Source organism: Sinocyclocheilus grahami, unplaced genomic scaffold (genome assembly GCF_001515645.1).
Source record: "Sinocyclocheilus grahami isolate Dianchi unplaced genomic scaffold, SAMN03320097.WGS_v1.1 scaffold253.1, whole genome shotgun sequence".
Taxonomy (NCBI): domain Eukaryota; kingdom Metazoa; phylum Chordata; class Actinopteri; order Cypriniformes; family Cyprinidae; genus Sinocyclocheilus; species Sinocyclocheilus grahami.
In genome coordinates this window covers 1508620-1521978 of record NW_015505432.1, presented here as the reverse complement: position 1 = coordinate 1521978, position 13359 = coordinate 1508620, and the positions used below count along the sequence as shown (strand labels likewise).

Genomic DNA, 13359 nt, shown 5'->3' with positions numbered 1-13359 from the left:
GGCTCAAACTACTACTTCTGCAGAAACTACTACACTTGGAACCACTTCTGTTGAAAGTACCATCTTGGGCACCACTTCTGCAAAAAAAACATCCTCTGCAAGTTCAACAGGAATCTTGAAAACATCGCTTGTAACAACTGCTGGAATGTTTGCAGAGTTTAGGACAGATTTTGACCTTCCAGACTTTGACGTCAAACCCACTGTTCCATGTGGGGAATTTGAAGAAACCCCTAAAACAACCCAAAGGACACTCCCATCCAGCACACCTATATATCCACACCCCACTTCATGGACAAACACCGATCCCTTCAGGCCACCAAATATAACTCTTGGTACAACCAAAGAAGGGAAATCCTCAAGTGCAGCTACACAACCAGACAGGGTCACCAAAACTGCAACTCCTGTTGTTGATGCTGATGTAGAGTTTGGGAAAGATTTGGACCTTTCAGACTTTGATGTCAAACCCACTGTTCCATGTGGGGAATTTGAAAAAACCCCTAAAACTACCCAAAGAACACTTTCATCAAGTACTCCCACACAAACAGGCCAGACTACATTGAAAAGCACAAGACATGACTATGAATGGGGTTTCTCAGATATACCATTGACTCCTTTCAATTCTGCAGAAACTGCTCACTCCGTTAGCTCAACAGAAATTGTATTGAAAACATACACACCTGTTATGACGACTACTGGAGCAACAACCTTACCTGAAACCATGCCTTATTTAACATCTGCTGCTGGAACCACAATAGCTCTGAAAACTACTTCTACTGAAACTACTTTTCCAGACATCACGTCCATAGAAACTACTTCTCCGAGAACTAATACTGCTGAAATAATGCCCTCCATTAGTTCAACAGTAAATATTTTAGGAGCATCCACAAATGTAATGACAATCTCACCTGAGCCAACACCTGCCATAACATTTGTGGTTGAAACCGCAATGGCTAAAACGACCACAGAGACTAATACCTTTGCCACAACTGCTGAAGAAACTACTAACCTTGGCATAACTTCTGCAGAAACTACCACGACTTCTGTAGAAAGCACAACCCTGGAAACCACTACTGTGGAAACCACTACCCTTGGCTCCACTTCTGTAGAAAGCAAAACCCTGGGCACAACTTCTGCAGAAAACATTACCCTTGGCTCTACTTCTGCAGCAAGTACCTCACTTGGCACCTCTTCTGTCGAAAGTGCAAGCGTGAGCATAACCTCTACAAAAACTACTACCCTTGTCACCCCTTCTGTAGAAAGCACAACCCTTGGTGCCACTTCTGCAGAAAAAACATCCCCTGCAAGTTCAACAGGAATATTGGAAACATCCACACTTGTAACAACAACTGCTGGAGCAACAGCAACTACGCCTGCCTCAACATCTCCAGTTGAAACCGCAATTGCTAAAACTACCACAGAGACTAATACCCTTGCCACAACTGCTGAAGAAACTACTACACTTGGCATCACTTCTGCAGAAATTACTACCCTTGGCATCACTTCTGCAGAAACTACTACCACTTCTGTAGAAAGCACAACCCTGGGCACGACTTCTGCAGAACCTACTACCCTTGGAATCACTTCTGCAGAAACTACTACCCTGGGCACGACTTCTGCAGAAACTACTACCCTTGGCATCACTTCTGCAGAAATTACTACCACTTCTGTAGAAAGCACAACCCTGGGCACGACTACTGCAGAAACAACTACCCCTGGCTCTACTTCTGCAGCACGTACCTCACTTGTCACCCCTTCTGTAGAAAGCAAAACCCTGGGCACAACTTCTGCAGAAACTACTACCCCTTCTGTAGAAAGCACAACCTTTGTTGCCACTTCTGCAGAAAAAACATCCTCTGCTAGTTCAACAGGAATATTGGAATCATCCACACTTGTAACAACAACTGCTGGAACAACTGCAACTACGTCTGCCTCAACATCTCCAGTTGAAACCACAATAGCTCAAACTACCACTCCTGCAGAAACCAATACCCTTGCCACAACTGCTGAAGAAACTACTAACCTTGGCACCACTTCTGCAGAAACCACAACCCTTGGCTCTACTTCTGCAGCAAGTACCTCACTTGGCACCTCTTCTGTAGAAAGTACAACCGTGAGCATAACCTCTACAAAAACTACTACCCTTGTCACCCCTTCTGTAGAAAGCACAACCCTGGGCACGACTTCTGCAGAAACCACTACCCTTGGCTCTACAGCTGCAGCAAGTACCTCACTTGGCACCTCTTCTGTAGAAAGTACAACCCTGGGCACAACTTCTGCAGAAACTACTACCACTTCTGTAGAAAGCACAACCCTGGGCACAACTTCTGCAGAAACTACTACCACTTCTGTAGAAAGCACAACCATGGGCACGACTTCTGAAGAAAGAGCAACCCTGGAAACCACTGATGTGGAAACTACTTCCCTTGGCACCCCTTCTGTAGAAAGCACAACCCTTGGTGCCACTTCTGCAGAAAAAACATCCTCTGCTAGTTCAACAGGAATATTGGAAACATCCACACTTGTAACAACAACTGCTGGAACAACAGCAACTACGTCTGCCTCAACATCTCCAGTTGAAACCACAATAGCTCAAACTACCACTCCTGCAGAAACCACTACCTTTGACACCACTTCTGCAACAAGTACCTTACTTGGCACCACTTCTGTAGAAAGTACAACCGCGAGCACAACCTCTGCAAAAACTACTACAATTGTCATCCCTTATGTAGAAAGCACAATCATTGGCACCACTTCTGCAGAAAAAACATTCTCTGCAAGTTCAACAGGAATCTTTGAAACATCCTGGCTTGAAACAACTGCTGGAACAACAGCAGCTACGCCTGGCTCAACATCTGCAGTCAAAACCACAATGGCTCAAACGACACCTTTTTCAGAAATTACTGCACTTGGCTCCACTTCTTTTGAAAGCACTATCCTGGGCACCACTTCTGTAGAAAGTACAACCCTGGGCACCACTTCTGCAGAAACGACATCCTCTGTAAGTTCAACAGGAATATTGGTTACATCTACACCAGTATTGATGTCTGCTGGAACAACTTCAGTTACTACTACACCTGGCTTAACATCTGTTATTGGAACCACAATGGCTCAAACTACTACTTCTGCAGAAATTACTACATTTGGAACCACTTCTGTTGAAAGTACCATCTTGGGCACCACTTCTGCAGAAAAAACATCCTCTGCAAGTTCAACAGGAATCTTGAAAACATCGCTTGTAACAACTGCTGGAACGTTTGCAGAGTTTGGGACAGATTTTGACCTTCCAGACTTTGATGTCAAACCCACTGTTCCATGTGGGGAATTTGAAGAAACCCCTAAAACTACCCAAAGAACACTTTCATCAAGTACTCCCACACAAACAGGCCGGACTACATTGAAAAGCACAAGACATGATTATGAATGGGGTTTCTCAGATATACCATTGACTCCTTTCAATTCTGCAGAAACGGCTCACTCCGTTAGCTCAACAGAAATTGTATTAAAAACATACACACCTGTTATGACAACTGCTGGAGCAACAACCTTACCTGAAACCATGCCTTATTTAACATCTGCTGCTGGAACCAGAATAGCTCTGAAAACTACTTCTGCTGAAACTACTTTTCCAGACATAACGTCCATAGAAACTACTTCTCCGAGAACTAATACTGCTGAAATAATGCCCCCCATTAGTTCAACAGTAAATATTTTAGGAGCATCCACAAATGTAATGACAATCTCACCTGAGCCAACACACTACTACCACTTCTGTAGAAAGCACAACCCTGGGCACGATTTCTGCAGAAACAACTACCCTTGGCATCACTTCTGCAGCAAGTACCTCACTTGGCACCTCTTCTGTAGAAAGTACAATCCTGGGCATGACTTCTGCAGAAACTACTACACTTGGCATCATTTCTGCAAAAACTACTACCACTTCTGTAGAAAGCACAACCCTGGGCACGACTTCTGCAGAAAGAGCAACCCTGGAAACCACTGATGTGGAAACTACTACCCTTGGCACCCCTTCTGTAGAAAGCACAACCCTTGGTGCCACTGTTGCAGAAAAAACATCCTCTGCTAGTTCAACAGGAATATTGGAAACATCCACACTTGTAAAAACAACTGCTGGAACAACAGCAACTACGTCTGCCTCAACATCTCCAGTTGAAACCACAATAGCTCAAACTACCACTCCTGCAGAAACCACTACCTTTGACACCACTTCTGCAGCAAGTACCTTACTTGACACCACTTCTGTAGAAAAAACATTCTCTGCAAGTTCAACAGGAATCTTCGAAACATCCTGGCTTGTAACAACTGCTGGAACAACAGCAACTACGTCTGCCTCAACATCTCCAGTTGAAACCACAATAGCTCAAACTACCACTCCTGCAGAAACCACTACCTTTGACACCACTTCTGCAGCAAGTACCTTACTTGACACCACTTCTGTAGAAAAAACATTCTCTGCAAGTTCAACAGGAATCTTCGAAACATCCTGGCTTGTAACAACTGCTGGAACAACAGCAGCTACGCCTGGCTCAACATCTGCAGTCAAAACCACAATGGCTCAAACTACACCTTTTTCAGAATTTACTGCACTTGGCTCCACTTCTGTTGAAAGTACTATCCTGGGCACCACTTCTGCAGAAACGACATTCTCTGTAAGTTCAACAGGAATATTGGTTACATCTACACCAGTATTGACGTCTGCTGGAACAACTTCATTTACAACTACACCTGGCTTAACATCTGTTATTGGAGCCACAATGGCTCAAACTACTACTTCTGCAGAAATTACTACACTTGGAACCACATCTATAGAAGGTACTACCCTTGGCACCACTTCAGTTCAAATTACATCCTCGGTTAGCTCAACAGGGATGGTGTTGGATACAGCCACACCAGTTACAACAACTGCTGGAAAAACAACCTCAGCTATAATTAGACCCGAATTAACGTCTGTTTTTGAAGCTACAATGGCTCAAATTGCCACTTCTGCAGAAATGACTACACTTGGCACGCCTTATATAGAAAGTGCTAGCTTAAGGACCACTTCTACAGAAATGGAAATCTCTGCAAGTTCAACAGAATTATCGGAAACATCCATGCTTGAAATGACAACAGCCAGAACAACAACAACCTCAACTGTAACTATGCCTGCCTTATCATCTGCTGTTGAAACAACAGTGGCTCAGCGTACCACCTCTGCAGAAATTACTGCACTTGGTGCCACTTCTATACAATGTACAGCCCTAGGCACCACTTCTGCAGAAATTACTACCCTTGGAATCACATCTGTGGAAAGTACTACACTTGGCAGTACTTCTGTAGATATTAGTACTCTGGGCACCTCTTCTGCAAAAACTCCCTCACTTGGCACCACTTCTGTAGAAAGTACAACCCTGAGCACAATCTCTGCAGAAACTACTACTTTTGGCATCCCTTCTATAGAAAGCACAAACCTGGGCACCACTTCTGCAGAAACAACATCCTCTGTAAGTTCAACTGGAATCTTGTTAACATCCATGCTTGTAATGACAACTGCTGGAACAACAAGCATGACTACGCCTGCCTTAACATCTGCTGTTGAAACCACAGTGGCTCAAACTGCCTCTTTTACAGAAATTACAACACTTGGCTCCACTTCTACAGAAACTACTACCCTTGGCACCACTTCTGTAGAAAGTACAACCCTGGGTACCACTTCTGCAGAAACAACATCCTCTGTAAGTTCAACAGGAATCTTGGAAACATCCACGCTTGTAATGACAACTGCTGGAACAACAGCAACTATGCCTTCCTCAACATCTGCAGTTGAAACCACAATGGCTCAAACTGCCTCTTTTACAGAAATTACAACACTTGGCTCCACTTCTACAGAAACTACTACCCTTGGCACCACTTCTGTAGAAAGTACAACCCTGGGTACCACTTCTGCAGAAACAACATCCTCTGTAAGTTCAACAGGAATCTTGGAAACATCCACGCTTGTAATGACAACTGCTGGAACAACAGCAACTATGCCTTCCTCAACATCTGCAGTTGAAACCACAATGGCTCAAACTGCCTCTTTTACAGAAATTACAACACTTGGCTCCACTTCTACAGAAACTACTACCCTTGGCACCACTTCTGTAGAAAGTACAACCCTGGGTACCACTTCTGCAGAAACAACATCCTCTGTAAGTTCAACAGGAATCTTGGAAACATCCACACCAGTAATGACAACTGCTGCAACACCAAACTCAATCATAACCACGCCTGCCTTAACATCTGCAGTTGAATCCACAATGGCTCAAACTACCACTTTTGCAGGAATTACTACACTTGGAAACACATCTGTAGAAATTACTGCACTTGACAGCACTTCTGTGGAAAGTACAACCCTGGGCACCACTTTTGCAGAAACTACTATCCTTGGCTCCTTTGCTGCAGAAACTGCTACCCATGGCACCATTTTTGTAGAAAGTACCACTATTGCCACAACTTCTGCTGAAATTACACCCTCAGTTAGTTTAACAGGAGTACTGTTGGAAACATCCACAATAGTACCGTCAACTGCTGGAACAACAAAGTTGTACTTTGATCCAAAAATTACTAAACTTGGCAGCACTTCTGTAGAAACTACTGCCATCGACACCCCTTCTGTAGAAGGTACTACCTTAAAAACCTCCTCCATAAAAACTACATCCTCTGTAAATTCAACAGGAATATTGGTTACATCTACACCAGTATTGACGTCTGCTGGAACAACTTCAGTTACTACTACACCTGGCTTAACATCTGTTATTGGAACCACAATGGCTCAAACTACTACTTCTGCAGAAATTACTACACTTGGAACCACATCTATAGAAAGTACTATGCTGGGCACCATTTCTGCTGGAAGTACACCCTCAGTTCGCTCAACAGGAAGAATATTGGAAATATCCACACCAGTAATGACAACTGCTGGAGCAACAACCTCATCTGTAGCTATACCTGCCTTAACAGCTCCTGCTGAAACCACAAAAGGTCAATCTACCATTTCTGCAGAAATTGCTACAAATGGAACCATGTCTGTAAAAATTACAGCACTTGGCACCACTTCTGTAGACAGTACAACCTTGGACACCACTTCTGCCAAAACCAGTACCCTTGACACCACTTCTGTGGACATTGCTACACTTGGCACCACTATTGTAGAAAGTACAACCCTGAGCACTACTTCTGCTGAAACAACATCCTCTGTAAGTTCAACAGGAACATTTGGGACTACTACACTTGCCACTACTTCTATAGAAAGTACTACCCTTGGCACCACTTCAGTTCAAATTACATCCTCGGTTAGCTCAACAGGGATGGTGTTGGATACATCCACACCAGTTACAACAACTGCTGGAGCAACAACCTCAGCTATAATTAGACCCGAATTAACATCTGTTTTTGAAACGGCAATGGCTCAAATTGCCACTTCTGCAGAAATGACTACACTTGGCACCCCTTATATAGAAAGTACTAGCTTAAGGACCACTTCTACAGAAACGGAAATCTCTGCAAGTTCAAAAGAATTATTGGAAACATCCACGCTTGAAATGACAACGGCTGGAACAACAACAACCTCATCTGTAACTATGCCTGCCTTATCATCTGCTGTTGAAACCACAATGGCTCAAACTGCCTCTTTTACAGAAATTACAACACTTGGTGCCACTTCTATACAATGTACAGCCCTAGGCACCACTTCTGCAGAAATTACTACCCTTGGAATCACATCTGTGGAAAGTACTACACTTGGCACCACTTCTGTAGAAAGTACAACCCTGAGCACAATCTCTGCAGAAACTACTACTTTTGGCATCACTTCTATAGAAAGCACAACCCTGGGCACCACTTCTGCAGAAACAACATCCTCTGTAAGTTCAACTGGAATCTTGTTAACATCCATGCTTGTAATGACAACTGCTGGAACAACAAGCATGACTACGCCTGCCTTAACATCTGCTGTTGAAACCACAGTGGCTCAAACTACCACTTCTGCAGAAATTACTGCACTTGGCACCACTTCTGTAGAAAGTACAACCCTGGGCACCACTTCTGCAGAAACAATATCCTCTGTAAGTTCAACAGAATTATTGGAAACATCCACGCTTGGAATGACAATGGCCGGAACAACAACCTCAACTATAACTATGCCTGCCTTAACGTCTGCTGTTGAAACAACAGTGGCTCAGTGTACCACCTCTGCAGAAATTACTACACTTGGTGCCACTTCTATAGAATGTACAGCCCTAGGCACCATTTCTGCAGAAATTACTACCCTTGGCATCACTGAAACTACCTCAGTTCATTCAACAGAAATAGTATTGGAATCATCCACACCATTAATGACAACTACTGGAACACCAACCTCAACCATAACTATGCCTGCCTTGACATCTGCTGATGAAACCACAATGGCTCAAACTACTACTTCTGCAGAAAGTACTACCCTTGAACCCACACCTGTAGAAGGTACTGCACTTGGCAGCACTTCTGTAGAAACTGCTACTTTTGGTACCTCTTCTGCAGGAACTACCTCACTTGGAACCACTTCTGCAGAAAGCACAACCCTGGGCACCTCTTCTGCTGAAACAACATCCTCTGTAAGTTCAACGGGAATCTTGAAAACATCGCTTGTAACAACTGCTGGAACAACAGCAGCTACGCCTGGCTCAACATCTGCAGTCAAAACCACAATGGCTCAAACTACACCTTTTTCAGAAATTACTGCACTTGGCTCCACTTCTGTTGAAAGAACTATCCTGGGCACCACTTCTGCAGAAACTACTACCCTTGGCACTACTACTGTAGAAAGTACAACCCTGTGCACCACTTCTGCAGAAACAACATCCTCTGTAAGTTCAACAGAATTATTGGAAACATCCATGCTTGGAATGACAATGGCCGGAACGACAACAACAACCTCAACTGTAACTATGCCTGCCTTATCATCTGCTGTTGAAACAACAGTGGCTCAGTGTACCACCTCTGCAGAAATTACTACACTTGGTGCCACTTCTATACAATGTACAGCCCTAGGCACCATTTCTGCAGAAATTACTACTCTTGGCATCACTGAAACTACCTCAGTTCGTTCAACAGAAATAGTATTGGAAACATCCACACCATTAAGGACAAATACTGGAACACCAACCTCAACCATAACTACGCCTTCCTTGACATTTGCTGTTGAAACCACAATGGCTCAAACTACCACTTCTGCAGAAAGTACTACCCTTGAACCCACACCTGTAGAAGGTACTGCACTTGGCAGCACTTCTGTAGAAACTGCTACTTTTGGTACCTCTTCTGCAGGAACTACCTCACTTGGGACCACTTCTGCAGAAAGCACAACCCTGGGCACCACTTCTGCTGAAACAACATCCTCTGTAAGTTCAACAGGAATATTGGAAACATCCATGCTTGTACTGACAACTGCAGGAACAACAACCTCAGCTATAACTATACCTGGATTAACATCTGTTGTTGAAATGATGATTACTCAAACTACCACTTCTGCAGAAATTACTACTCTTGACACCAGTTTTGCAATAACTGCACCCTCAGTTAATTCAGCAGGAATAGTATTGGAAACCACACCAGTAAAAACAACTGCTGGAACAACAACCTCAACTATAACTACACCTGCCTTAACATCAGTTGTTGAAACCACAATGGCTCAAACTACCACTTCTGCAGAAAGTACTAAATTTGGTACCATTTCTGGAGAAACCGCACCCTTAGTTAGTTCAAAGGCAATAGTATTGGCAACATCCCCACCAGTAATGACAACTACTGGAAAAACAACCTCAGCTATAACTTTGCCTTGCTTAACATCTGTTGATGAAACCACAGTGACCAAAACTACCACTTCTACAGAAAGTACTACCTTGGGCACTACTTTTCCAAAAACTACTACTCTTGGCACCACTATAACTACACCTGCCTTAACATCTGTTGTTGAAGCCACAATGGCTCAAACTACCATTAGGCACCACTACTGCAGAAACTACAACACTTGGCACCAATTCTGCAAAAAAAAACACCACCGTTGGTCCCACTTTTGTAGAAGGTACTTCCCTGGGTACCACTTGTGCACTACCCTTAGTACTACATCTGTAGAAGGTACTAACTTGGCCACTACTTCTCCAGAAACTACACTTGGAACCACTTCTGCATTAACTATAATGCTTGATAGCACTTTTGCTGAAACAACACCCTCAATTAGTTCAGCAGGAACTACAGCTGTAGGCACACCTGTCTTAACGCCTGCCGTTGAAACCACAATGGCTCAAACTACCATTAGGCACCACTACTGTAGAAACTACTACCTTTGGCACCACTTTTGTAAAAAAAACCACCGTTGGTCCCACTTTTGTAGAAGGTACTTCCCTGGGTACCACTTGTGCACCACCCTTAGTACTACATCTGTAGAAGGTACTAACTTGGGCACTACTTCTCCAGAAACTACACTTGGAACCACTTCTGCATTAACTATAATGCTTGATAGCACTTTGCTGAAACAACACCCTCAATTAGTTCAGCAGGAACTACAGCTATAGGCACACCTGTTTTAACGCCTGCTGTTGAACCCACAATGGCTCAAACTACCATTAGGCACCACTAATGTAGAAGCTACTACCTTACCTTGTTAAAAAAAATTACCGTTGGTCCCTCTTTTGTAGAAGGTACTTCCCTGGGTACCACTTGTGCACACACTAGTACCCTTGCCACCACTTTTGCTTGAAACAAAACCATCTGTTAGTTCAACAGGAATAGTATTGGAATCATCCACACATGTAATGACAACTGTTGGAACAATCTGCTGTAGAAACCACATTGGCTCAAACTACCACTTCTGAAGATATTCCTACAGAAACTTCTACCCTTGGTACCACATAATTATGCCTTAAAGTCTGCTGCTGAGTCCACAATGGCTCTGAAAACTACAAAAATATATCCTACAGGTACCACTGCAATAGAAACCAGTACCGTTGGCACCACTTCTGTAGAAACATCACCCTCTTTTAGTTCAAAAGCTATAATACTGGAAACATCCACACGTGTAATGACAACTGCTGGAACGGCAATTTCAGCTATAACCATGCCTGGCTTTAATGTCTGCTGTTGAAATCAGTCTCTCAAACAGAAACTACTACTATGGTGCTCTTGGCACCAATTCTGCAGAAACTACAACCCTAGGCACCACTTTTACTGAAACTGTTAATTCAACAGGAAAAGTTATGGAAATATCCACACCAGTAATGACAACTGCTCGAACAATCACATCTGAAACTACTCCTGGCTTAACATGTTGAAGCCACAATGGCTCTGAAAAGTCTCACTTATATGGAAACTGTTTTCCTGGGCATGACGGAAACTACTACAATCTCGACAGTCTCTTCGAAAACTACAACTTCTGCAGTAGGTAGTATACCACTTCTTTTGAAACAACTTTTCAATTTTACAAACATCTACACCTTTATCAGAGGTGGGTAGAGTCCCCCAAAACTGTACTCAAGTAAAAGTACTTATAGAAATATTTACTCCAGTAAAAGTAATAGTCTGAATAGTTACTTGAGTAAAAGTAAAAAAGTATCGGATAAAAAAACTACTCAAGCAGTTGGTTACTAGTTACTTTGGATCATATACTGTATATCTATAGTCTATTTTTATTTAGATATGTAGTAGGGCTGTCAACATTAACTCGTTAACGCATGCGATTAATTTAACAGTCCTTAACGCGTTAAAATAATATAATGCAATTAACACCATTATTGAAGCACAATTTCTATTCTAACTCTTTAACCCAATTTTGCTTCTCTGCTTGGGATCAGATCATTTTAAGCTGCTAAACTCCGGGAAAGTTTTCAGTCCAATGATCCAGTAATCGTATGCATTCAAACAATCCGTCCAAAACAGCGCTAATATAAAGGAAACAAGGCTGATTACATCAGAGATTGCAGAGAGAACAGAGACTCGCGTAGTGTTTTCAGTGAATTATTCATTCCAGTGTGTTTCGCTTTAAAACACTAGCTCTGTCATATTCTGTGATTGTCTCTGAAGAGCACGAGCTATGGAGATAGAATTGTTGCTTAATTCCAAATAAATAGATTAAGATCTATAAATAAATGTGAAGAGATTAACAAACATTAAACATATTGACAAATACATAGAATTAGATCCACAAATTAATCTTAAAGTTTCACAAACATGAATTAAATTCACAAATAAATAAAATGAGATTTGCAAATAAAAAAAAAAATTCACAAATATATGTTTGTCACAACCACAACTTTGCCTGGCATTTATTTGTGAATCGCGTCCTGTGCATTTGTAGATAGCTGCACGCATTTGTGAATCGCGTCCTGTGCTTTTGCGAATTGTGAAACATTTCTTGCGTCAAGACGTGCTAACAATCCAAAAATACCAGGGCTCGACAGTGCGAGCATTTCACTCGCATTTGTGACTAAAAATAGATGTGCACGAACTGGAAAATGTATTTAATTGCATGTGTGCGAATAATTAATTTTTTACCCAAAAAAAAAACAAGCAGATAAAACGGTAATAACGCGGTCTCTGGAAAAAAAACTTGCGTGATCCATGCAAAATGAGTGCAGGCGCCACATAAAAAAAAAAAACGTGAGGTTGCCTAAACGCAGTAGTGCATAGTGAGAGATAGACACAGAACATACATGAATCATGAAGCCAAATAGTCATTATTTCATAAGATGGAGCATGACAGAAACAGGCGATCCTGAGGAGGATATTGAAGAGGAGGGCGACGAAAACGTAAAAGAGGAACCAAGCGGCGATAACGGTTTATCCTCCACTGATGGTAGGAAATACAATTTGAATCCACAGTGGCAGAAAACATTCCCATGGCTCATTTTTGAGGACAACTTATTGTACTGCAAAGTAGAGTCCCGCACCCGCAGGAATATATCTTATCTGGTCCCACTCCCGCCCGCGACATTCATGTTTTGTCCCGCTCCCGCCTGCATAAAAGTAATCTATATCGACTTTTTCAGTACATCGAAGAAATTTACATGAAATGGTTCTGTAACATCTCCTAAGCTCCACAACACCCCCGCTAAAATATTTGTTATTTAGGCTAAGCATCAACATTAACAAACCACTGTTATTTTTAACAGAAAAGCAAGCATGGGCTGCTGCGTGCATGTTTGGCATGGCAGAATGAGAGCAGCGCTTCCTTTATTATCACTAAAAGCTGACAGCTCAGTTAATCTCTATCTCATAAAGCTCTGTTATAACACAATAAATGTATGCACAATGAATCTTTCACAATGTCTACACTTCATGTGTTAAAAT

The 13359-nt window shown here is 42.5% G+C and overlaps 2 protein-coding genes across 7 annotated transcripts; one reads left to right on the top strand and one right to left on the bottom strand.

Annotated features, from left to right (window-relative positions):
* Positions 1-3: 3 nt before the first annotated feature.
* LOC107598638 (uncharacterized) lies at positions 4-2935 on the bottom strand. The gene is made up of 8 exons (XM_016290029.1): positions 2652-2935; positions 2232-2342; positions 1771-1802; positions 1630-1680; positions 1501-1569; positions 1179-1266; positions 906-1100; positions 4-95 (listed from the first exon to the last, which is right to left on the bottom strand). The coding sequence occupies exons 1-8, from the start codon at positions 2716-2718 to the stop codon at positions 4-6; spliced, it is 705 nt and encodes a 234-aa protein (XP_016145515.1). The 5' UTR covers positions 2719-2935.
* A 231-nt stretch (positions 2936-3166) lies between these two features.
* On the top strand, positions 3167-10763 carry LOC107598588 (serine-rich adhesin for platelets-like). 6 transcript variants are annotated; one of them, XM_016289974.1, is made up of 2 exons: positions 3167-3228; positions 8657-10608. In XM_016289974.1, the coding sequence occupies exon 2, from the start codon at positions 8724-8726 to the stop codon at positions 10587-10589; it is 1866 nt and encodes a 621-aa protein (XP_016145460.1). In that variant the 5' UTR covers positions 3167-3228; positions 8657-8723; the 3' UTR covers positions 10590-10608. The 6 variants fall into 6 exon arrangements, with proteins under 6 accessions (XP_016145460.1, XP_016145456.1, XP_016145459.1 ...); XM_016289970.1 differs by lacking the exon at positions 3167-3228 and adding an exon at positions 10698-10763 and having other exon boundaries at positions 4554-10393; XM_016289973.1 differs by lacking the exon at positions 3167-3228 and adding an exon at positions 4554-5400 and having other exon boundaries at positions 7801-10608.
* The last annotated feature ends 2596 nt before the right edge of the window (positions 10764-13359 follow it).